General features: G+C 43.9%; 1 protein-coding gene across 1 annotated transcript in view; it reads left to right on the top strand.

Moving 5' to 3' along the window:
• The window catches only part of LOC125446705 (protein unc-45 homolog A-like), a 30,946-nt gene extending 7,742 nt beyond the window's left edge, over positions 1-23,204 (top strand). Inside the window, exons 9-20 of the mRNA XM_048520428.2 lie at positions 1,611-1,782; positions 2,371-2,671; positions 7,990-8,084; positions 9,958-10,099; positions 10,863-11,003; positions 12,167-12,294; positions 13,700-13,766; positions 14,948-15,061; positions 15,532-15,647; positions 17,320-17,437; positions 17,884-18,039; positions 20,919-23,204. Of these exons, the coding sequence (XP_048376385.1) occupies positions 1,611-1,782; positions 2,371-2,671; positions 7,990-8,084; positions 9,958-10,099; positions 10,863-11,003; positions 12,167-12,294; positions 13,700-13,766; positions 14,948-15,061; positions 15,532-15,647; positions 17,320-17,437; positions 17,884-18,039; positions 20,919-21,191 (1,823 nt within the window). The 3' untranslated portion in view covers positions 21,192-23,204. The remainder of the gene's footprint in view (positions 1-1,610; positions 1,783-2,370; positions 2,672-7,989; positions 8,085-9,957; positions 10,100-10,862; positions 11,004-12,166; positions 12,295-13,699; positions 13,767-14,947; positions 15,062-15,531; positions 15,648-17,319; positions 17,438-17,883; positions 18,040-20,918) is intronic.
• Positions 23,205-23,289: the final 85 nt, after the last annotated feature.

Raw genomic sequence — 23,289 nt, 5'->3', positions numbered from 1 at the left:
GGATCCAGCATCAACCCTGGTAAACTGAAAATTTTGCTAAACTTCTTTCAGGCATAGAATATGACCAGGCTAGTTGCCCTATCAGTTAGAGTGTGAAATGCAGGTCATGCTAAAAGTGACTGAAAGTGCCCTCGCTCAGACAACTAGATTGTTTTCAAACAGAACATTGGTGAACTGAATAGGTTTTTATGACAATCCACGAGTTACATTGTCACGATCGCTGATACTGGCTTATTACTCTAAATTTATTTAGTTAACTGACGATTTTAATTTTTTCAGTTGGCAAGATTGTATTTGAACTCCTGGGCCTTCAAACTCTCAAAATGTTTGTTTCAGTCTTTAAATTACTCATTCAGAAACAGAACAGCTGTTCATGAGGCTGATGAGAAATAAAGATTAAACAGATGCTGCTGCTAATTTGTGGATTGGCTGAGCTACAGACACTTACTGACATTGTTACGGTTTAGTATATAGTTATACAGTAACAATGTTAGGAGCTTTGCAGAAACATGCAACTGGGCCGCACGGTGGCTCAGTGGTTAGCATTGCAGCCTCGGAGCGCCAGGTTCAATTCCAGCCTCGGGTGACTGTCTGTGCGGAGTTTGCACATTCTCCCTGGGTCTGCATGGGTTTCCTCCGGGTGCTACGGTTTCCTCCCACAGCCCAAAGATGTGCAGGCTAGGTGGAGTGGCCATGCTAAATTGCCTGTAGTGTTCAGAGGTATGTGGGTTATATGGGGATGGGGATAGGTCTGGGTGGGATGCTTCAAAGAGCGGTGTGGACTTGCTGGGCCAAAGGGCCACACTGTAGGGAATCTAATCTAACCTAATCTTCACAAGATTCAAATAAATCAAAGCAGAGTGTATGAAATGAGTGCAAAAAAATTTAAATAAAAACAGGAAATACTCCTCAGGTCTAGCAGCATATATGGAGAGAGAAACTGGTAACATTTCTAGTCAGTGACCATTAATTAGAACAGAACTCGGCTACCTGGGCTTTGAGGGTCTGCTTATCTGATCCCACTGGCAGGTTGTGGAAACTTCTGTCCTACGGCAAAAATAAAACAAAAGTATGGTTCTGTTGTGGTGTAGGGTGGCATTCAGAAATAACTCTGTGTTCTCTGTATCTGGCTGTGGTGAAGTTGAATTTACAGAGTTGACCGTGAGGCATCATCTAATCTTTGTAGAGGAGCTGGCCTAGTCTGATGACTCATTTCTAATACTCATCCAAATCGGTAGAGTGGTGAGCACTGTGAAAAGTTCTGTAACTGCTTACAACTTCACAATCTGCACTTCTCTTTCTGAGAGATTCTGGATGTAAATTATTCATTCTCTGTAATATTGATGCAATGTGCACATATTTCTATGTTTGGAATTCCTTCTTAGATAGATGAGAGCAAAGTGGCTGGAGATGATTTTGTGGATAGGGGTATTCCAGTGAGCTTTGTGTTCACAACAGCTGCTGTCTCACTCGAGAACATAGCGATGTGGAGTTTTCGGCGTAGAAGCCAGTCATTCAGGCCGACAAGTCTTTTGTTGACAGGACTCCTCCCATCCCTGTTTATCTCATCCTAGCACCATATATAACTGTCTTCTCTCCGCACCGATCAGGAATGAAGAAGATTTTAGAAGTGGCTGGCACGGTTTCAGAAATTCCCAACAGCCTCTCGATAACGGACAGCGGTCGGATGAGTGTGTCCGTATTGCTGACCAAACTTTACGATGACCTCAAATGTGACGCCGAGCGAGAGGCCTTTAACAAACTCTGTGAGGACTATGTCAGGTAGGGAGCTGGTGTATGAATAACAAAGAATGTTCAGGTTATCATACCTGATCTGTGCTAAGTTATCTGACCTTAGTTGAAATGGTGATATGTGTACAACAGTTGTGCTTTTTGGGCCTGCACAGGGTAGAATCAGCCATTGTTTCGTTATGCAATTGTTGACATCTGAAAGAGAAATGTATCTGAGGCTAGGGTTCTGGCGTCGCAGTTGAACACTCACCTCAGTGCTTGAATCCCTCTGTGACCTCACCCCTCCCTATCTCTGTAACCTTACCAGCCCTACAACCCTCCAAGCTCCGTCCACTTCTCTGACACTGTTTTCTTGAGCATCCCCAAGTTTAATCACTTCACAATTGGTGGCTGTGCTTTCTGCTATCTACACCCAGTGCTCTGGAGTCCCCTTGCTAGGCAACTTTCACCTCTCTGTTTCTACCACCTTTAGCATTTCCTTTGAACCTATCTTTTAAATCTAGTTTTTGGTTTCCTGTAATATCTCCTTATATGTTTCCATTGATTTGGATTAAAGCAGGGATGAAGGAATAATATAAATTCTGAAAAAGAACTCCAGCTGAAATTTGTTCTGCACAGGGACCACTTTGAGTCTTCAGGGATGGATGGAAAGCTGCAGGCCATCCAGACTGTGTCCACCCTACTACAGGGCCCCTCGGACGTTGGCAACCGAGTGCTGGAGATGAGTGGGATCTTGGAGTGCATGATAGCATTGTGCAGCTCTGAGCGGGAGATTGACCAGCTGGTGGCTGTGGAAGCTCTTATTCATGCTGCAGGCAAATCGAAGCGGGCTTCATTCATTACTGCAAACGGGGTGACGCTTCTGAAGGACATCTACAAGAAGAATGAAAGTGATCAAATCAAAATTAGAGCTCTGGTGGTAGGTCACAACTGTTTCACTGGGTAAAAGTTGAAGATAGTGATTTACCAACTTTACAGAATTTTTATGGGCAGTCAAGCATCTCCTCTCATTTCATTTCCACTCCCTGGAGCTGGAGGAATCGAGATTAAAAATATATTTTTACCTTCATATCACACTGCCCTGCTTCCTACAGGCAATAGTGATTTACCAGTCCTATGAGTCTCTGCTGAGTTGGCTGATCTTTGCCAATTTGGTATGAAAGGTGTCTCAGTGCCTTGAATTAGGAATTGTTAAAGCCCCCACTGGTGATACTTGTTGGATACCAGATGCAGTCTATAATATCTTTTGTACGTTTTACTCCACTGAGTCAGTATCATCAGAAATGGTTAGAGAGGTTGGAAATAATATTTATTTAAAAAGTTGAGGGGCATTAAGGCAATGTCTCCTTTGAGTCATAATCATCAGGTATTGCAGCGAGGAAAGAGGCTGTTCAGCCTGTTGTTCAGTCTGCACTGGTCATCAAGCACTCACCATGTTGCCCAGCATTCGCTTGTACCCTGTATGCTGTAGCCTTTCAAGTATGTATGTAAAAATGTCTGAAATGTTGCAATGGTTCTTGCCTCTACTGCCACTTCAAGCAGTGAGTTCCAGATGCCCATGAACCTCTGCATGAAAAAAATTACCATAAATCCCCTCTAAACCTACTGCCCTATCTGAAATTAATGATGAACCCCCCGCCGGTTATTAATCCCTCCACTAAGGGGAAAAGGTCCTTTACCCAATCTGTGCCCCGCATAATTATGTACACCACAATCCGGTTTCTTCGCCCAGTCACCCCTCACCTTTCTCTGCTCCAAAGAAAATTACCCTAACTTACCTAGACTCTCTTTGTAGCTGAAGCACTAGCTGATGCAATATCCTGGTGAATCTCCTCTGCTCCCTCTCCAGTGGAATCTCATTTTTCTTCAAATGTGGTGACCAGAACTGCACGCAGTATTCCAAATGTGGTCAAACTAATGTCCTAAACTACTGTATCTTAGCCTCTGTACCTTTGTACTCAGTGCCTCCACTTGTGAAGGTAAGTATCTCAAATGCCCGATGAACCACCCAGTCGACTTGTCCTGTTGCCTTCAAAGATCTGTAGATAAACACACCAAGTTGCTTCGAATCCTCAGTAATTCCCAGGGTCCTACCATTCAGTATGCACTCCTTTTGCCTTGTTAAGGCAATAATCCTTCCAAAATGCATCACCTCATACATTTCAGAATTAAATTCCATCTGTCACTGTTCTGCCCATTCTAAACGCCCTGTCTATATCATCCTGTAATCTAATCAATCCCTACAGTGTGGAAACAGGCCCTTTGGCACAATAAGTCCACACTGACCCTCAGCCATCTCACCAAGACCCATTTCCCCTTTAATCCACCTAATCTAACATCCCTGAACGCTATAGGCAATTTAGCAAGGCCAATACACCTAGCCTGCGCATCTTTGGACCACGGGAGGAAACCGGAGCACCCAGAGGAAACCCACGTAGATACGGGGTGAATGTGCAAACTCCACACAGACAGTCACCTGAGAGTAGAATCGAACCTAGGTCCCTGGCGCTACGAGGCAGCAGTGCTATCCACTGAGCCATGTGCCACCCTACTCTTGCTTTTTAGCATGCCAACAATTTTTGTATGACCTGTGAACTTACTGATCATACCTATGTCTGGATCATGAATGTGCATTACAATTGGCAAGGGACAGCATTGAACCCTGTGGAAAGTTACTGGATACAGGCTTCCAGTCACAGAAGCAACCTTTGACCATCACTTTCTGCCGCCTGCCACTGAGCCAATTCTGTATCCAATTTGGCATTTTGCTCCAGCCCCATCCCATGGATTTTTACCTTCTTGACAGTGTCCCATGCAAGACCTTGTCAAAAGCTTTCCTGAAGTCCACAGATTACGTCAACTATAGCGCCCTCACCTATACACCTAGCCATCACCTCAAAAATTCAGTTGCTTGTTAGACATGATCTTGCCTTGAGAAAGCCATTCTTGATTAATCCTCGTCTTTGCAAGTGCAGATTAATTCTGTCCATGGCATTTTTTCCCAGTAATTTCCCCACCATTGATGTTAGACTCACTGGCCCACAACTCCCTTGTTTAGCCCTGCCATCCTTGAATAATGGCACCACATTAGCTGTCCAATTTTGGGCCCTACACCTCAGGAAGGACATACTAGCCCTGGAGCGTGTCCAGCGGAGATTCACACGGATGATCCCTGGAATGGTAGGTTTAACGTATGATGAACGGCTAAGAATCCTGGGATTGTACTCATTAGAGTTTAGAAGGTTGAGGGAGGATCTAATAGAAACTTACAAGATAATGTATGGTTTAGAAGGGGTGGACGCTAGGAAGTTGTTTCCGTTAGGCGGGGAGACTAGGACCCGTGGGCACAGCCTCAAAATTAGAGGGGGTAAATTTAAAACTGAAATGAGACGACATTTCTTCAGCCAGAGAGTGGTGGGCTTGTGGAATTCATTGCCACGGAGTGCAGTGGAGGCCGGGACGTTGGATGCCTTCAAGGCGGAGATCGACAAATTCTTGATCTCAGAAGGAATCAAGGGCTACAGGGAGAGTGCAGGGAAGTGGTGTTGAAATGCCCATCAGCCATGATTTAAATGGTGGAATGGACTTGATGGGCCAAATGGCCTTACTTCCACTCCTATGTCTTATGGTTCCCTGTGGCCTCTCCTGTATCCACAGAGAAATTGGAAATTAAGGATTGGGATCTCCACTTTCCTCCCTGGCTTTCCCTAGTAGCCTGGGATATTATCTCATCTGGCCTGGGGAATTATGCAATTTTAAGCCCCTGAAATCACTATTATTATTACTCCTGTAATGCTAATTTGTCCAAGTTTGTCACAGTTGTCCCTAAAAGATTTCTGTATCTGTGTTGTTTTTAGATTGAATACAAATGCCAAGTGCTCATTCAAAACTTCACCTACATCTTCCAGTTTGACACACACACTGCCACTTTTATCCCAAAGACCGCTACTCTTTCCATGGTTATCCTTTTGCCCCGATATACTTGTTAAACACATTTGGATTTTCCTTTATTTTTGTTTCAAGCCATCTGATTATTAAAGGAACTGTTATAAATTTTATCAGAGATAATGGGAACTGCAGATGCTGGAGATTCCAAGATAATAAAATGTGAGGCTGGATGAACACAGCAGGCCAAGCAGCATCTCAGGAGCACAAAAGCTGACGTTTCGGGCCTAGACCCTTCATCAGAGAGGGGGATGGGGGGAGGGAACTGGAATAAATAGGGAGAGAGGGGGAGGCGGACCGAAGATGGAGAGTAAAGAAGATAGGTGGAGAGAGTGTAGGTGGGGAGGTAGGGAGGGGATAGGTCAGTCCAGGGAAGACGGGCAGGTCAAGGAGGTGGGATGAGGTTAGTAGGTAGATGGGGGTGCGGCTTGGGGTGGGAGGAAGGGATGGGTGAGAGGAAGAACCGGTTAGGGAGGCAGAGACAGGTTGGACTGGTTTTGGGATGCAGTGGGTGGGGGGGAAGAGTTGGGCTGGTTGTGTGGTGTAGTGGGGGGAGGGGGTGAACTGGGCTGGTTTAGGGATGCAGTAGGGGAAGGGGAGATTTTGAAACTGGTGAAGTCCACATTGATACCATATGGCTGCAGGGTTCCCAGGCGGAATATGAGTTGCTGTTCCTGCAACCTTCGGGTGGCATCATTGTGGCAGTGCAGGAGGCCCATGATGGACATGTCATCAAGAGAATGGGAGGGGGAGTGGAAATGGTTTGCGACTGGGAGGTGCAGTTGTTTGTTGCGAACTGAGCAGAGGTGTTCTGCAAAGTGGTCCCCAAGCCTCCGCTTGGTTTCCCCAATGTAGAGGAAGCCGCACCGGGTACAGTGGATGCAGTATACCACATTGGCAGATGTGCAGGTGAACCTCTGCTTAATGTGGAATGTCATCTTGGGGCCTGGGATGGGGGTGAGGGAGGAGGTGTGGGGACAAGTGTAGCATTTCCTGCGGTTGCAGGGGAAGGTGCCGGGTGTTGTGGGGTTGGAGGGCAGTGTGGAGCGAACAAGGGAGTCACGGAGAGAGTGGTCTCTCCGGAAAGCAGACAGGGGTGGGGATGGAAAAATGTCTTGGGTGGTGGGGTCGGATTGTAAATGGCGGAAGTGTCGGAGGATATTTCGCCATTTACAATCCGACCCCACCACCCAAGACATTTTTCCATCCCCTCCCCTGTCTGCTTTCCGGAGAGACCACTCTCTCCGTGACTCCCTTGTTCGCTCCACACTGCCCTCCAACCCCACCACACCCGGCACCTTCCCCTGCAACCGCAGGAAATGCTACACTTGTCCCCACACCTCCTCCCTCACCCCCATCCCAGGCCCCAAGATGACATTCCACATTAAGCAGAGGTTCACCTGCACATCTGCCAATGTGGTATACTGCATCCACTGTACCCGGTGCGGCTTCCTCTACATTGGGGAAACCAAGCGGAGGCTTGGGGACCGCTTTGCAGAACACCTCTGCTCAGTTCGCAACAAACAACTGCACCTCCCAGTCGCAAACCATTTCCACTCCCCCTCCCATTCTCTTGATGACATGTCCATCATGGGCCTCCTGCACTGCCACAATGATGCCACCCGAAGGTTGCAGGAACAGCAACTCATATTCCGCCTGGGAACCCTGCAGCCTAATGGTATCAATGTGGACTTCACCAGTTTCAAAATCTCCCCTTCCCCTACTGCATCCCTAAACCAGCCCAGTTCACCCCCTCCCCCCACTGCACCACACAACCAGCCCAGCTCTTCCCCCCACCCACTGCATCCCAAAACCAGTCCAACCTGTCTCTGCCTCCCTAACCGGTTCTTCCTCTCACCCATCCCTTCCTCCCACCCCAAGCCGCACCCCCAGCTACCTACTAACCTCATCCCACCTCCTTGACCTGCCCGTCTTCCCTGGACTGACCTATCCCCTCCCTACCTCCCCACCTACACTCTCTCCACCTATCTTCTTTACTCTCCATCTTCGGTCCGCCTCCCCCTCTCTCCCTATTTATTCCAGTTCCCTCCCCCCATCCCCCTCTCTGATGAAGGGTCTAGGCCTGAAACGTCAGCTTTTGTGCTCCTGAGATGCTGCTTGGCCTGCTGTGTTCATCCAGCCTCACATTTTATTATGTTATAAATTTTATTGTGTTTTCTTACACAGAACGTTTTGTTCTAACTCCACCTCTTCATAAACTGTATAATTTTCAGTTTTGTAGGTCAAGCCAATGTCTTGTAATCCCATACCTTAATCTGTTTCCTGCTTCAGGGTCTGTGCAAGGTAGGATCTGCTGGTGGAACAGACTACAGCATGAAGCAGTTTGCTGAAGGTTCGACTTGCAAACTAGCAAAGCAATGTCGCAGGTGAGCTGGGTTTTGATGCTGTGAAAAAAAAATCACAATTAATCACTTGGTCTGATTTCCTATTAAATATTATTCATGCTTATTGAGAAATGGGAATGCTTGGAATAGAACTTCCTACTTTAAATGCTCCCTCTGCTCTGTGAACAGTGTTCTTCAGAAAAGTATCTCTACAACAGTGTAGTGTTTTTATGAGTCCTATACCATCTGCAGTGTTATTCTTCTTAGTGCGCTTTCTAATGAAGGGAATTTTGTATTATACTTGCATAACCATCAGGAATTGAATTTGTGGAACTACTCGTCCACATGTATGAATAGCCACGATCCTTTGATGCTTTTTTGTAGTTGTGCGTTTGTTTCATTGGGTTACATCCTCACCGTAGTTTGATTTCACATATTTTCTGATCAGCCTGTTCAGTGATGTTATTACCCACCTCAGGACCAGGTGGGACTTGAACCTGGGCCTCCTGGCTCAAAAATGGAAGGGATGCTACTGCTGTACTACAGGAGCCCTAACATTTTGATTTTGGAAAGGTTACACATTACTACACACAGCTACAGGACAGAATAGCTGCATTTGGACCCAGCTGGTGCATGCCAGAGCATCCTCCAACCCTCATTCATCTCACCCTATCAGTAGATCCTTCCATTCCTTTCTCACATGTTTGTCCACTGTTTCTCTTATATGCATCTATACTGTTCACATCAGCTACTCTTTGTAGGAGCAAGTTCAAATTTCTCAACAGACTGTGGGTACAGGTGTTTTCCTGAAATTCCGGATGGATTTTTGTCCCGTGCTCACGTCTTCCCAACGAGTAGAGGCACCTTTTCCACGGCTACACTATTGGAATGCTGAATAATTTAAGAACACAAATAGGGGTTGCTGGAAAAGCTCAGTAGGTCTGGCAGCATCTGTGAAGAAAAGTCAGGACTGAGGAAGGCTCACCAGATCCAAAACGTAAACTCTGACTTTTCTTCACAGATGCTGTCAGACCTGCTGAGCTTTTCCAATAAATTCTGTTTTTGCTCCTGATTTACAGCATGGTAATTCTTTTAGGTTTTTCTTAATAATTCAAGTTCTGTGTCAGGTCACCCCTCACCCTTTGTGTTTCTAGATTAAAGAGCCCCACGCTATTCCATTTATCTATCTAGTTTAGTTTGCATATTACAGCTATTAAATGGGGAGGTGATGGCCTAGTGGTATTACTGCTGAACTATTAATCTAGAGCTGCAGGTAATGTTTTGGGTACCTGGGTTCGAATCCTGCCACAGCAGAAGGTAGAATTTAAGTTCAGTAATAATCTGGCATAGGGAATCTACTGATGATCATGAATCCATTGCCAATTGTCGGAAAAACCCATCTTGTTCACTAATGCTGTTGAGGGAAGGAAACTACCATCCTTCTGAGGAAGCATCACTGGACCCGAAATGTTAACTGTTTTTTTCCTTCACCGGTGCTGCCAGACCTGCTGAGCTTTTCCAGCGACTTTATCTTTGTTCCTGATTTATAGCATCCACAGTTCTTTGTTGTTTAAACTACCATCCTTACCTGGTTTGGCCTACATGTGACTCCAGACCCACGGCAATGTGATTGACTCTAAAAACTGCACTCTGGGCAATTAAGAATAGGCAATAAATGTTGGCTGATTCAGTGAAGCCTTCATCCCATGAATGAATAAAATAAAATGTACTGGTTCCCAAACAGGAGGAATATGAAAACATTCCAAGGAAAGACATGGACTAAAAGTGTTCCTGTATTAATTGCTAGTGCAGTCAGTGCGCTCAGTGGACTGAACTAATTGAGGAGATGGTGTAAAGTGATAGACAGTGTGCGGGGGTGATTTCTGATCACTTTGCTGTTCCATTCTCTTGCTAGGTGGTTATGTAACAACTCAAATCAGCGCAGCACTCGTCGTTGGGCAGTGGAGGGACTGGCCTATCTGACCTTCGATGCTGATGTTAAGGAGGAGTTTGTGGATGACCAATCTGCAATGCAAGCTATGTTTGAACTGGCAAAGGTAAACAGCAAGAAAAGTGAGCAATAGAGGGGAAGAGCATGAATCTTGCATGTTTGCTGATCTTGCCTGTTCACTGGCCAGTCACTAGATGTCCTTTGACTTGATGGAGCAGACCCCAGCATCTTTCAATGAGCCTTCACATACTTGCCTTTCTGTGCAATTATACCGAGATAGATTGCAAGTCTGCCAGTGACTGCGTTGTCCTGTTTGATCCCTATTCTGTGCTGAATTATTAACCAGAGCATTAATAAAGATTGCTATTAGTCTCTTAGTCCCTTGGGATTGGGCATAAGAATGGTGACCAGCATTTCGTAGAAACATAGAAAACAGGAAAAGAATGGGCCATTCAGCCTTTGAACCTGCTCCACTAATCAATATGATTTTGGTTGATTATCCTGGAGTACCCTGTTCCCACTTTCACCCCATACCATTTGATCCTTTCAGCCCTGAGAATTATGGTGGGTCCCCTCTGATTGCCATTAGTGTCTGTGTGATTGTAAGTATGTATATGAAATTGGGACAGGATTGAGGTCAGCTCTGATAATCTCCACAATCAAACAGGATGTCTCAACTCAAATGAAAACATCTGGTTCAGATACTGGACTCTCAGCTGGGAGTGGATACTTGGTTGATACAAATCTCTGCTAATGATCGATCTGAGTTGTTTGTGATAAAATCATTAGTATTGAGATGATCAGTATCTACTGCTCTTCCATTCTTGCTGCTTTGTGTACAACAATCTCTTGCTTTTGCTCCTCCCCAGACAGAAGATAAAACTGCTCTCTTTGCAGTTGCTTCCACCCTTGTAAACTGCACGAACAGCTATGATAAGGAGACTCCTGATCCTCAGCTTCTGGAACTGGCCAAATATGCCAAACAGCACGTGCCAGAGGAACATCCCAAGGTACAGTACAGGTGATAGTTATGTTTACAGAAAATTGCACATGCAACTCTTGCTTTGCCTGTAAGTCAAACAAACCTAGAATTTATTTCCCTACTCTCCGCTGAATTTGCAGGGAAATTTTAATGAACCTTATTGTTGGCCGGAGCAAGGTGAGAAAATAACCACCAGTACTTTAGTTCTTAATCCCCTGACTCTTGTGAGGATTGTGTCTGTCAGGATGGTGGAGGGAAAGCCATCATAGAATCATATAATCCCTACAGTGTGGAAACAGGCCCTTCAGCCCAACAAGTCCACGCCGAACCTCAGAGCATTCCACCTAGACCCATCCCCCTATAAACCACCTAATCTACACCTCCCTGAACACTACGGGCAATTACCCATGGCCAATCCACCTAACCTGCACTTTGGGCAACTGTCTGTGTGGAGTTTGCACATTCTCCCCGTGTCTGCGTGGGTTTCCTCTGGGTGCTCCAGTTTCCTCCCACAGTCCAAAGATGTGCAGGCTAGGTGGGTTGGCCATGCTAAATTGCCCGTAGTGTTCAGGAGTGTGTGGGCTATTGGGGGATGGGTCTGAGTCTGGGTGGGAAGTTTCAAGGGGCGGTGTGGACTTGTTGGGCCGAAGGGCCTGTTTCCACACTGTAGGGAATCTAATCTATCAAATCAGCATTGCTGGTTTTTCTGTCCATATCATTCAGTTTAGTCCTCGTCCCAAAATCCTTTAAAATTCCAGTTTTTGCAATCTGCTGACTGGCTGTACAATTTCTCAAACAATTGTATAAGTCCTTTTATAAAATTAAAATTGTACTACCAAGTGGATGCCATTTAGCCTCCTAGCCTGGTTTTGCAATTTGCTTCTAAATTCTATCTACCACTTTTATTCCATGTCTCTTCATACCAAGGAGAAAATTCCAAGTGGCATTCATTGTGATGAAGTGCTTCTTGACTTCAGTCCATGTCAGTGATTTCCAGCAGAGAGCTTCATATTGTACCCATGCCTCAAGCTGAAGACATTTTTTCTAGCCTATTCCTCAATTCTTTTTGTGAAGACCACAGCTTATGCCTCTGACAGTGAATTGATCTAATCATTGTGTATTTTTAAAATATGGTTTGCTAAGAAAACTGAAAAATGATTTGGTGCTAAACTGGCATTTTCTGAACTGCAGGATAAACCCAAGTATGTGCAGAAACGGATTGGAAAACTGCTGAAGGCAGGAGTGGTGTCGGCACTAGTGTGTATGACAAAGAAGGATAGTCCAGCCCTGACAGATTCCTGCAAAGAGATGATTGCACGGTATGTGTGTGGTGTAAATTGAACTGTTGTTGGATAGGAAGATTCTCATAAAACTGTGCCGTTGTTTACTGGCTTTATACATCAGTCTGGTTTATTGCTCAGAATTGACACTAACTTTGTAAGTTAGTGGCTGTTGGAAGGGTAACCCTGGTGGAACAAACATATGTTAACCAAAGTCTAGCAGTGGTGCAAACACTTGTCTGTAAGCATTAACATTTCCTAAGATATATTTATGTTGGGGGCAGATGGTGCATTCAGTGACTAGCAAACAGACACTAATTATTGAGGTTTCTTAGTAGATTGTTTCGAGAGGTAATAGACTTGATCGGAGGATTTAATCTAATCTGTGTGTTTTAAAAATATGCAGGAATTTTAATTTTACTGCCACTGAACCTGCCTATAACTCAGTCTGTAAATGTATTTATTATCTGGTGCAGTACTGAAGAGATGCCCTGTTTTTGTGGTTAGTGAAATTGTTGCTGAGAGTACTACTGTGGGAACAGTTGTTACTGCTATTCGGTCTGTCTCAACTTTACTAAACTCCAAGCAATTGTTGAAAGGTGGGCTGGTGTCTAAAGCTTCAGAGGTTTGGACCCTTTAAGTCACTGTAACCAAGTAAAAGTTTTTTTTTCTGATTTGTGGACTGCAGGTATCACTGGCTGGGCCAGAATTTATTGCCTGTTTCTAGTTGCCCTTCAAAAGTTAGTGGTGAGCTTTAGCTTTTTGAGCTTTAGCTGTCCATTTGGGGTAGGTAAACCCGCAAAGTCATTTGGGAGGGAATTCCAGGACTACCACCCAATGACACCAAAGGTACAATATGATGGCTATCCAAGTCGGGATAGTGAATTATTTGAAGGTGGTAGTGTTCCTGTGCACGTGGTGCCCTTGTCCTCCTTTTTGGTAATGATTATGGGTTTCGAGGGTGTAGTCTAAGGATCCTTGGTGGATTTCTGCAGTACATCATCTAGATGGTACATACTGCTGCTACCAAATGTCAGTAGTAGAGGGAGTGGATGTTTGTGAATGTGAATCAGATTGGCTGCTCTGATTTGGATGGTGTCAAGCTGTTGTTGTTGAGTAGACGGTGGACAGATTTTGGGGAGTCATGCAGCGAGTTCTTGTCGCAGGGTTCCTAGCCTCTGATCTGCCCTTGTAGCCATAGTGTTTACATAGCTAGTCCAATTCAGTTTCTGGTCAGTGGTAACCCCAGGATGTTAATAGTGGAGATTGAGTGATGGCAGTGCCATGAAAATCAAGGGGCAATGGTTGGATTCTTTCTTGTCTGGATCAATAGTTCTCTATAACCACCACTTCCCTCAAAGTCTTGTTACTGCTTTACTTAACAGCCCTATAACACAGTGGATACTGTGTAAAGCTAAGGACTTCAAACCTTTCTGTATTTCAGTGTGTTCCTAGCTCTGGTAGAGACTCCAGAGGATCGTGGAATTGTGGTAGCTCAGGGTGGAGGGAAGGTGAGTATGAGCATGTTATCTCTTTGGGTTTTCTCCATATCAGTGATTCTTGTCTTTTTATAAATGAACTGCATATAACAGTTAATGAAATGTGAGGCTGGATGAACACAGCAGGCCCAGCAGCATCTCAGGAGCACAAAAGCTGACGTTTCAGGCCTAGACCCTTCATCCCCATCTGATGAAGGGTCTAGGCCCGAAACGTCAGCTTTTGTGATCCTGAGATGCTGCTGGGCCTGCTGTGTTCATCCAGCCTCACATTTCATTATCTTGGATTCTCCAGCATCTGCAGTTCCCATTATCACTGCATATAACAGTTGTAGGATATGAACTAGTGATAACAATGAAAGGCAATAAGGTTGTCAGAGAACAGTATTTCTTTTTCTGAAATTATTGTCTAACACTAGAATATGATGATGTTTTTCATTCCAGTACCATTCTGTTTGGCAGTATACCATGAAGTGAAGGCCATCATAGTCAACTTGATCCACTGACTCTCAACAAACACACCCGCATAGATTTTCATAGAATATAAAGCACAGAAACAGGCACTTCAGCCCAGCTAGTCCAGGCTAACGTTTATACTCTGCAATAACCTCCTCCCTATCGTCTTCATTTTACCCCTTTCTCCTTCTCCTTTGTCTTCCATTTTTAAGCAGCATTTAATTAATTAATAACAGCTATACTATTCACCTCAACTATTGGCTATGATAACAGTTGCTTCTTCCTGACCCCTCTCTGGATAGAGAGGTTTCTCCTGAGTTCCCCAATGGATTTATTGATCACTATCTTGTATGGTTCTTTATTTAGAAGTCCTAAAGGGAAATAGCTCCTCAATGTATCTTATTGTTAATTGTATCTTTATGTTCAATTTTATGCAGGTCATGGGCACTAACCTGGGATTCATTTGAGTTCTTCTAAATAGACGCAGACTAAGACAATGGTTGTTGAGTTAGTAGCTGTATCCATGTAGTAATCTACTTTGTAAGCAGATAAAAGAAAATTTGTGAAGATTGGCTCCAGTTCTATCTTTCACCAACTGGTTTCTGGAATAGAATGTCTTGTGAGGGAAATGTAACTTCTATATTTGGCAGCTGTTGCCATGATTGGTGTCCAATTTGAATCATTGGACTTCGAATAAGCACGTTTAACACCGTAACTTATTACTACTACCTATCCTGTAGGCTCTGATTCCTCTGGCATCAGAAGGCACAGAAGTTGGCAAGACCAAGGCAGCCCAGGCTTTGGCAAAGATAACAATCACCTCAAATCCCGAGATTGCCTTCCCTGGAGAGAGGGTGAGTCTGGGGATTTCTGTGCAGGACCTTAGGATTTTTTTTAGTATTGCATTAATTTCACAATTTTTAAAATAGCCTTATTTTCTGCATCTAAATATTCAGCAAGAAATTTCAAATATTGTTGATTCATTTAAAAAATGATGGTCTAATGGACAAGAACTGGCCTTTCTCCATGGGAACTGGGATCAAATTCAGTCCTGATTAAGGGGATGGACGCCTCTGTCTGCACACTGCGAAGATTCATTGTAAAATGGATTTGGATAGTCTTAATATAGTTACTAGTGAACATGGGTCCACAGCTCAGATCTGTCCCTAAATCACTGTCATTCAAAGGTCCAAGGGTGGTTGATCTCAAATACCACAGTGGCATGGTAGGGGACGTGCTGCTCGGGTCAGAGGTGTGGCACATTGTTGATGTGTTATAGGTGGTGACTGATTAACCATTCTGCTTTTGCTGTTTATTTTCTTAGGTTTATGAGGTAATCCGACCGTTGGTCAGCCTTTTACATCTTGACCGTACTGGGTTGCAGAACTTTGAGTCACTGATGGCATTAACCAATTTGGCCGGTATTAGTGAGAGACTGCGGTAAGTGATTGAGTGAAAGGGTGAGACTGTGTTCGGGGAGGAGTTTCTCCAGTGGTTCAGTTGGATAAACGCAAGTTAATAAATCAGCAACCTTATTAGTAACTCTTGCTCTCTTCCCGACTAGATGAAAAGGTTTCTTCACCCCTGGTAAATCATTTCCCAGTTTGTCAAGTATTTCAATCTTTAATTAGGTTACCTTGATTTCTCCTTATAGAAAGGGCTGGATCTCACCTGCATTGTTGGCTCAGAGGATGTTGGTCAGCATCAAGCATGCAGCCTGAGATGTCCGGAATGTTGTGTCTGACGTACTCAGCCCTGACACCTCATGGAAAATCAAAGTGGCCCAAGCTTGCCGAATGAACTGACCCCTGTCTGTCTGAAACTTGACATTGGCCCCATGAACTGGACCTTCCTCTGGAGTGTGGCACCCCACAATTTGAGCCATGTTAGAGAAATTCCCCCCATGCCCTTCAGAACAGTATCGAGGCATTTCCTGTATGGACAGCTGCTGCATACTCTCCACTTCCTCACCTTTGTCCACTGCTCAGATACAGGCGTAATGTTTTACCCTCCATTGGTGGAAATGCCCAATGGAGGGCCCTCCACAAAGAGGTCCAGCAATCTGAAGTGGAAAGTGCTACGTGCAGCAGTCCCATGCAACAAAAGGTGCATCAATACATTGGGTGCCAGGTCAGGTCGTTTTTGTCGCAGAAGAAACAGTTTTACACATTAATGCTGAATGTTTTCATTTGCAGCCTCTGTGTAGTTAATTGAATTTCTAAATTTTTAGTTGGACTTCAGCCCCACTCTCTCGATTTGTGGGCACCCTGTGTAGAGAGGGATGGACGGTCACAGGGCCTTCTCATGGTTCTCCTCTTTGGTTGGGACAAAGTAGCCATTACAAGGACCAGGCAGAAGTTATGGAGGGGCCTGGGCCTTGTAATAGCTACTTTCTCACAGTTACGTCTGCGCTCGGGTGTCTGTTGAGAGGGAGCATGCAGTGTTCACTGGCACGACAAAGGCCTTTAGAGATTAGTGGGTACCGCAGGGGCTGGGTGCATTATCACTCCTGACAATGTCATTTTAAATCTAGTGAATTTCCATTCATCTTAAATAAGTTCCTATTAACTGTTAGTGATTTTTGTTACAGTCCCCCTTGAGAACTATTTCATCTGATCAATTTGTTTAAAATCATAGAAAGGAAACAACTCTATTTCCTTTGAATCTGTTCCTTCTGTTTGCTTTCCTTTGTATTCTTTCCTAGCACCAAACTTTTCTCGTGGTAAAGAGACCACATGTCAAAAGTATTTGGTCAGCTGTAATGTGCTTGTAAGAATGTCTTTACGTCATGAAACATGCTAAAATTTCACGTTTGTCAGTCTTAAGTAAGCAGAGCTGCCAGTGCTGAGGAACTTCAGAAGGCTGAGTGTGTGCAAGTGCTAAGTAAAATTAAATTTAATACATTAAGCAAATTAAACTTCGCATTCAGAGGAATTCCCCAAAGCCTAAACAGATAGCAGTCCCTCAGAAACATGCTGCAGTGGATGCCAAGACTTGCAGCCAAAATACTAGAGTGGGTTTTGCCTCAACAACTTGCTAACTCTGGTGACAGTGCTGTTTGCTGGGTCAAGGCTGGCACTAATTAACTGATTGATCTCTTGACTTCTTTTAGGCAGAAGATTATTAAGGAAAAAGCCATTCCAATGATTGAGAGTTACATGTTTGAAGACCATGAGATGATCCGACTGGCAGCTACTGAGTGTATGTGCAACATGGTCCTGAGTGAGGAGGTGTGTTAGTGCTGCTTTCTTTAAACTTCACTGCATTATGATCTTCGGCGTGGGTCGATGTACTTTCAGATAGGGTATGCTTTATACCACATCAAGAAAGAACAAGATACAATCCGCAGGTTTTTTGCTAACTCGAGTGGGGCAGCAGCTGTGTGAGAAGAACCAGCTCAGAAGTCTGGTCACGATGACTGTCCAATACTAATGTAGGAAACCTCTGTGTTTGGGCAATGGGTCAGATTTCTGCTGACACTCTGTGTCTTATGCTTGTAATAGTCACATGGTGGCATACAAAGACCTCTAACGCAAACAAATGTTTTCCAATGAGAAAATACATTGAAAAAGTGACTAGCCAAAAAGAGATTGTTCCTTTGGATTATAGGTTCGTTGGGAAGGAAAAGTAATTTTCAGAGCTTTCATCGTTTCTTTTTGTTTGGATTTTGTTTCAGGTACAGAATCTGTTCTCGGCCGAAGGGACAGATCGTCTGAAACTGCTGGTGTTGTACAGTGGTGAAGATGATGAGAAGTTGAGGTGTGCAGCCGCCGGCGCTGTAGCCTTCTTAACGTCACTGCAGCCAAAACTCTGCACCAAAATGACGCAGGTGGTGAGTAACTACACACCCTGCTGTACTCTGGGTCTTCAATGTACTATTCTTGGCAGTTGCCCTCGTTCCATCTTACTCATTCCTTACCTTCTTGCATCATCCATACTGCTAGAAATCTTGCTATTCCCAGGGGTGCTGTGAAGCAGATACTTCTGTGCTCACTCTCTTTCTCTTTTCCCACACCTACGCACATCCACATTATTCTGCCCACATGGCATTCTTCGCCTGTGAGCCTAGACCATATCTGTCAGCAAGATATCCGACAAAGGAAGCTGTCAGGAAAGAACCTAAATTTATTGTCAGCTGACCTCACATTTCAGCAGGGAGTTCTGATTAGTGGTCAAAAATGTGACTCCTAGTTGTCGTCACTAATTCAGTTCCCCATTGGGAACTAATATAAGGGCTAATTGTACTTCCTATTGCTACCACCCTCCAGTGCATTCACAGGATGAAGGTGTCACTGGATAGGCAGCATTTATTGCCCATCCCTAATTGTCCAGAGGGCAGTTAAGAGTCAACCACATTGCTGGTCTGGAGTCACAGTTAGATCAGACTGGACTAGGATGACAATTTCCTTCCCTAAAGGACATTAGTGAACCAGATGGGCTTTTCCGACAATCGACAATATATTCATAGTCACCATTAGATCCTTAATTCTAGATATTTATTGAATTCAAATTCCACCATCTGCTGTGGCATGATTTGAACCAGGGTCCTCAAAACGTTATCTGGGTTTCTGAGTTTACAATCTAGCAATAATACCATTAGGTCGTTACCTCCCCCATTTGTTAACAGCAAAGGTTAGAGATTGGACCTTTGATGTTCAGTAATGCAAGCTTTTCTTCTGAAAACAAGTGAGGGTACAAGTATTGATTAGAAAAGTTGAGAATAAACATTTACAAAGTCAAATAAAAGAGAATTTGGTGATCAGATCTGGGCTCTTCCAATACTGTCACAAATTGATAGTGAGTGGCAACTGATACTAGTTCAGGAAGTGAGAATTCAACAATATTTGGCTTTTTATGACAAGAAATGGGTTTTTAAATTTCAATTTTTGGTTGTGCTGAGAATATTTCACATCCATGGAAATCCAAGCCAGTACAGATATCACTGGCTTTCCAGACAGAATGCAGTGTTATGTTAACAGCCTTTGTAGGTTTAAACATGGAGTTTAGGAAACCACAATTATAGAAACCTATGATCATCAATGATGGTGGTGAATGTGCAGTCCCTTATACAAAGAGCCAGTAGTCTCCAGGTTTCATTCTTGCTTGTGGAAAGTCAGTTGACCTCACTTGACTGTGGTGCTTTGACTGGCCTCTGTATCCTTGGCTAGACAGAACAGGGGAGAGGATAAATCATTGCCCTTGGTCATTATCAAATGACTTATGCTTAAAAGCTGAAGGAAAATATTCTGCCTGGAAATCAGTGGTGAGTGGTGTTCCATAGGGCTCTGTCCTTGGGCCTCTACTGTTTGTAATTTTTATTAATGACTTGGATGAGGGGATTGAAGGATGGGCCAGCAAGTTTGCAGACGACACAAAGGTTGGAGGTGTCTTTGACAGTATAGAGGGCTGTTGTAGGCTGCAGCGGGACATTGACAGGATGCAGAGATGGGCTGAGAGGTGGCAGATGGAGTTCAACCTGGATAAATGCGAGGTGATGCATTTTGGAAGGTTAAATTTGAAAGCTGAGTACAGGATTAAGGATAGGATTCTTGGCAGAGTGGAGGAACAGAGGGATCTTGGTGTGCAGATACGTAGATCTCTTAAAATGGCCACCCAAGTGGACAGGGTTGTTAAGAAAGCATATGGTGTTTTGGCTTTCATTAACAGGGGGATTGAGTTTAAGAATCGTGAGATCTTGTTGCAGCTCTATAAAACTTTGGTTAGACCGCACTTGGAATACTGCGTCCAGTTCTGGGTGCCCTATTATAGGAAAGATGTGGATGCTTTGGAGAGGGTTCAGAGGAGGTTTACCAGGATGCTGCCTGGACTGGAGGGCTTATCTTATGAAGAGAGGTTGACTGAGCTCGGACTTTTTTCATTGGAGAAAAGGAGGAGGAGAGGGGATCTAATTGAGGTATACAAGATAATGAGAGGCGTAGATAGAGTTGATAGCCAGCGACTATTTCCCAGGGCAGAAATGGCTAACACGAGGGGTCATAGCTTTAAGCTGGTTGGAGGAAAGTGTAGAGGGGATGTCAGAGGCGGGTTCTTTACACAGAGAGTTGTGAGAGCATGGAATGTGTTGCCAGCAGCAGTTGTGGAAGCAAGGTCATTGGGGTCATTTAAGAGACTGCTGGACATGCATATGGTCACAGAAATTTGAGGGTGCATACATGAGGATCAATGGTTGGCACAACATCGTGGGCTGAAGGGCCTGTTCTCTGCTGTACTGTTCTGTGTTCTATGTACTCCAGTGAAGAAAACTTGTATTTCCACACAGCAAGCTCGCACTGAGACCAATGAGGTAATGACCAGATAATCTGTTTTGGTGATGTTGAGGGATAAATGTTGGTCAGGAATCAAAATTGTATAGTGGGACATTTTCAGAAGATAGAACTGCAGGTTAATCCTCATCTGAAGGACACCCCTTCTACATGTGGAATTTGAACCTAGAACCTACTGACTTGAGTGGTGACACCTGTGTTAAATGGTTCCCACTGTCAAATAACTTGCTTGATGTCTAGACTCTGATCCAGAAAATAGTAATGAGAGCAGCTTGTGTCTGTGAAACTCATGAGGAATAATTGATGGAAACTTAAGTGCCATGGTATTGTACTCTGTCCAATCTGTTCCTTTTGACACAAACTTGCACTGCAGCTGAAAATTACAGCCTTGTGCTTTCCTGTCTCTCCCCTTCTTGCCCTGCAACAGACAAGCCACTGGTTGGAGATCCTTCAAGCACTTGTGCTGAGCTCAAATGTTGACCTGCAACACCGAGGGCTCGTCATCACTCTCAACTTAATGAATGCAGAGCGGGAGCTTGCAGCTCTGCTCATGGAGACGGAGATGTTCGAAATCTTGTCTGTTTTGAGCAGGGATGGAGATGAAAAGAAACGCAAGTTGTCAGCTGCTGCCCAGGATTGTCTTACACGAGCAGTGGAGTACGGACTAATAAAACCCACTGAGGAGGAGACCAGCCCTTAGTGAAAGCAAATGTAGGACCTTCCAGAGACACATGAACAAGCTTGCAGACAAAGAACACTCTCACTTTGTGAAACACTGTTGATTACTAATGTTTGGGTGTTAAACAATTCTGCACAATGTTTTTATATATGGCAGTCTGTTGGATCTTTCAGTTACACTAGTTTATTGTGAGGGGTACCAACGAGATGTAGCACCTTTAATATATAATGAAGTATTGAAGAAATTTAATTCAGTGTCAAAATCCTTCAGGAAAAAGAGCCGTTATGGTTCGGAATATTTATCATATTTTCCTTGTGCTCACCTCTGCAGCAGATGTTAGCTTTTACTCATCCTGTGGATAGTTGAACCCTATGATCTGTAGCCCCAATGACTCCCCCATCGATTTTGTAGATGGGGTCAGTGACAGTCAGCAAACTAATTGACTACATAGGCTATTGTAGACCATGGCCTTGACCTGCTTCTGGTCTGGCTGGGGAAGCTGGGATAGTTTGAGCAGCACCTTTCAGAGATTTCTTGTTTAGGTCATTGCATTTTTATTACATCCACTGAATATTTTACACATTGTCAATTTGGCTTAGCTTGTAACATTCATTATACTGGCTTTGAACTTCAAATCACTATGTGAATATCTACTGTGCATTCCCACTGAGGAGTTCAACAAGAGTCTTAGTGAAAAGAACTCAGACTATGATTCATCTTTGGAGTCCATCTGAGAGCCAGTATCTGAATTTCACAACAGAAGCTGCTCCACATGAATATTAATCTTTTTATGTGAATGCGGACTTAGTAGCTTCCCATAAACTAGTTGCCTGTATGTGGTGAAATGATTAATCTGTTTAATTATCAAAATGAGCTTCATCAACACTGTACATCTTGCACATTCACTGTTTTTCACACCATCAATCTTTGTTTTTAATGTAACACATTAGTTTTGATGCTTTATGTTCAGGTAACTAGAACGACTCAAAGATTGGCATGCGAGATGTTGATAATGTCATTTGCAGGCTAGTGTCTTTTATATTTAGGATGGGATGCATGTGAAACAGACAGACAAGAGCAGCTTGTTCATCAACAAGCCTAGTGGATGAACCAACAGGGCTAAATTGTTTTTCCCTTGCATGACCTCTTGTCCATTCCCCCATCCAATCCAAATCCAAATGGGTCCATGAAATGGTATGGACCTGGTCTCAACAAAGACATTTCTAGATAATATAGTGTGTATTCCAGAGTGGAATTAATGCAACTCCTTCTTAAAGATGTGTAGAAATCATTAACTATCCATCCAGGTGGCAACTCCTAAACATTTGCCCTTTATTTGAATTTGACTTGATTTGCTTTTCTATTGTCACATGTACCTAGGTACAGGGAAGGGTTTTGCTTGTTGTACGGGCAGATCATATCATCAGAAGTGTGATAACTGGGAGGAAGAAGCTGTTCTTGAATCTATTGGTATGTGTGTTTAAGCTTTTATACCTTTTGCCTGATGGAAGAGGTTGGAAGAGATTAGAAGAGATTAGAATGAGAGTGGGAGGGGTCTTTGATTATGTTGTCTGCCTTCCTACGGCAGAGAGAAATATAGATAGAGTCAATGGATGGTGGGTTGGATTGCATAATAGACACCTTCGAGCAGATGGAACTTGAACCTGGGCCTCTTGACTCAGAGTTAGGACACAAAACCACGCCCTCCTTTCACTAGTTTTCACAGCAATTTAAAAATCACTATCATTGTATATATTGGCCAAATTAACACTCCTTAGGAGGCAGCATATTTTAAAGTAATCATAAGAATTCATATGTTATCTCGGTTCAATTTGATGATTGTGCTCTGTATGTAATTCAACATTTTTTTCTATTTTACCAAAATGTAAATCCCTATCGCTCTTTTTACAAGTCTTGTTTATTATGCTGTAAAGTGCAAAAAAAACACAATACACGACTTCTATGTACATTCCTTCCTGTACCAAAGTACTGCTACAATTCTATAAATAATCAGCAATAAAATCACTTTTTGCAGTTGTCAACTGTATGGGTATCGCGCAGTGGCTTCTGGGAGTGAGGTCGGTCGTTTCGCTATGCCTGATGGGGGTGCGGTCTTTGC

The sequence above is a fragment of the Stegostoma tigrinum genome, chromosome 36 (genome assembly GCF_030684315.1).
Source record: "Stegostoma tigrinum isolate sSteTig4 chromosome 36, sSteTig4.hap1, whole genome shotgun sequence".
Lineage (NCBI taxonomy): Eukaryota > Metazoa > Chordata > Chondrichthyes > Orectolobiformes > Stegostomatidae > Stegostoma > Stegostoma tigrinum.
The sequence above is the reverse complement of the archived record's forward strand: the minus strand, read 5'-3'. Positions and strand labels throughout refer to the sequence as shown.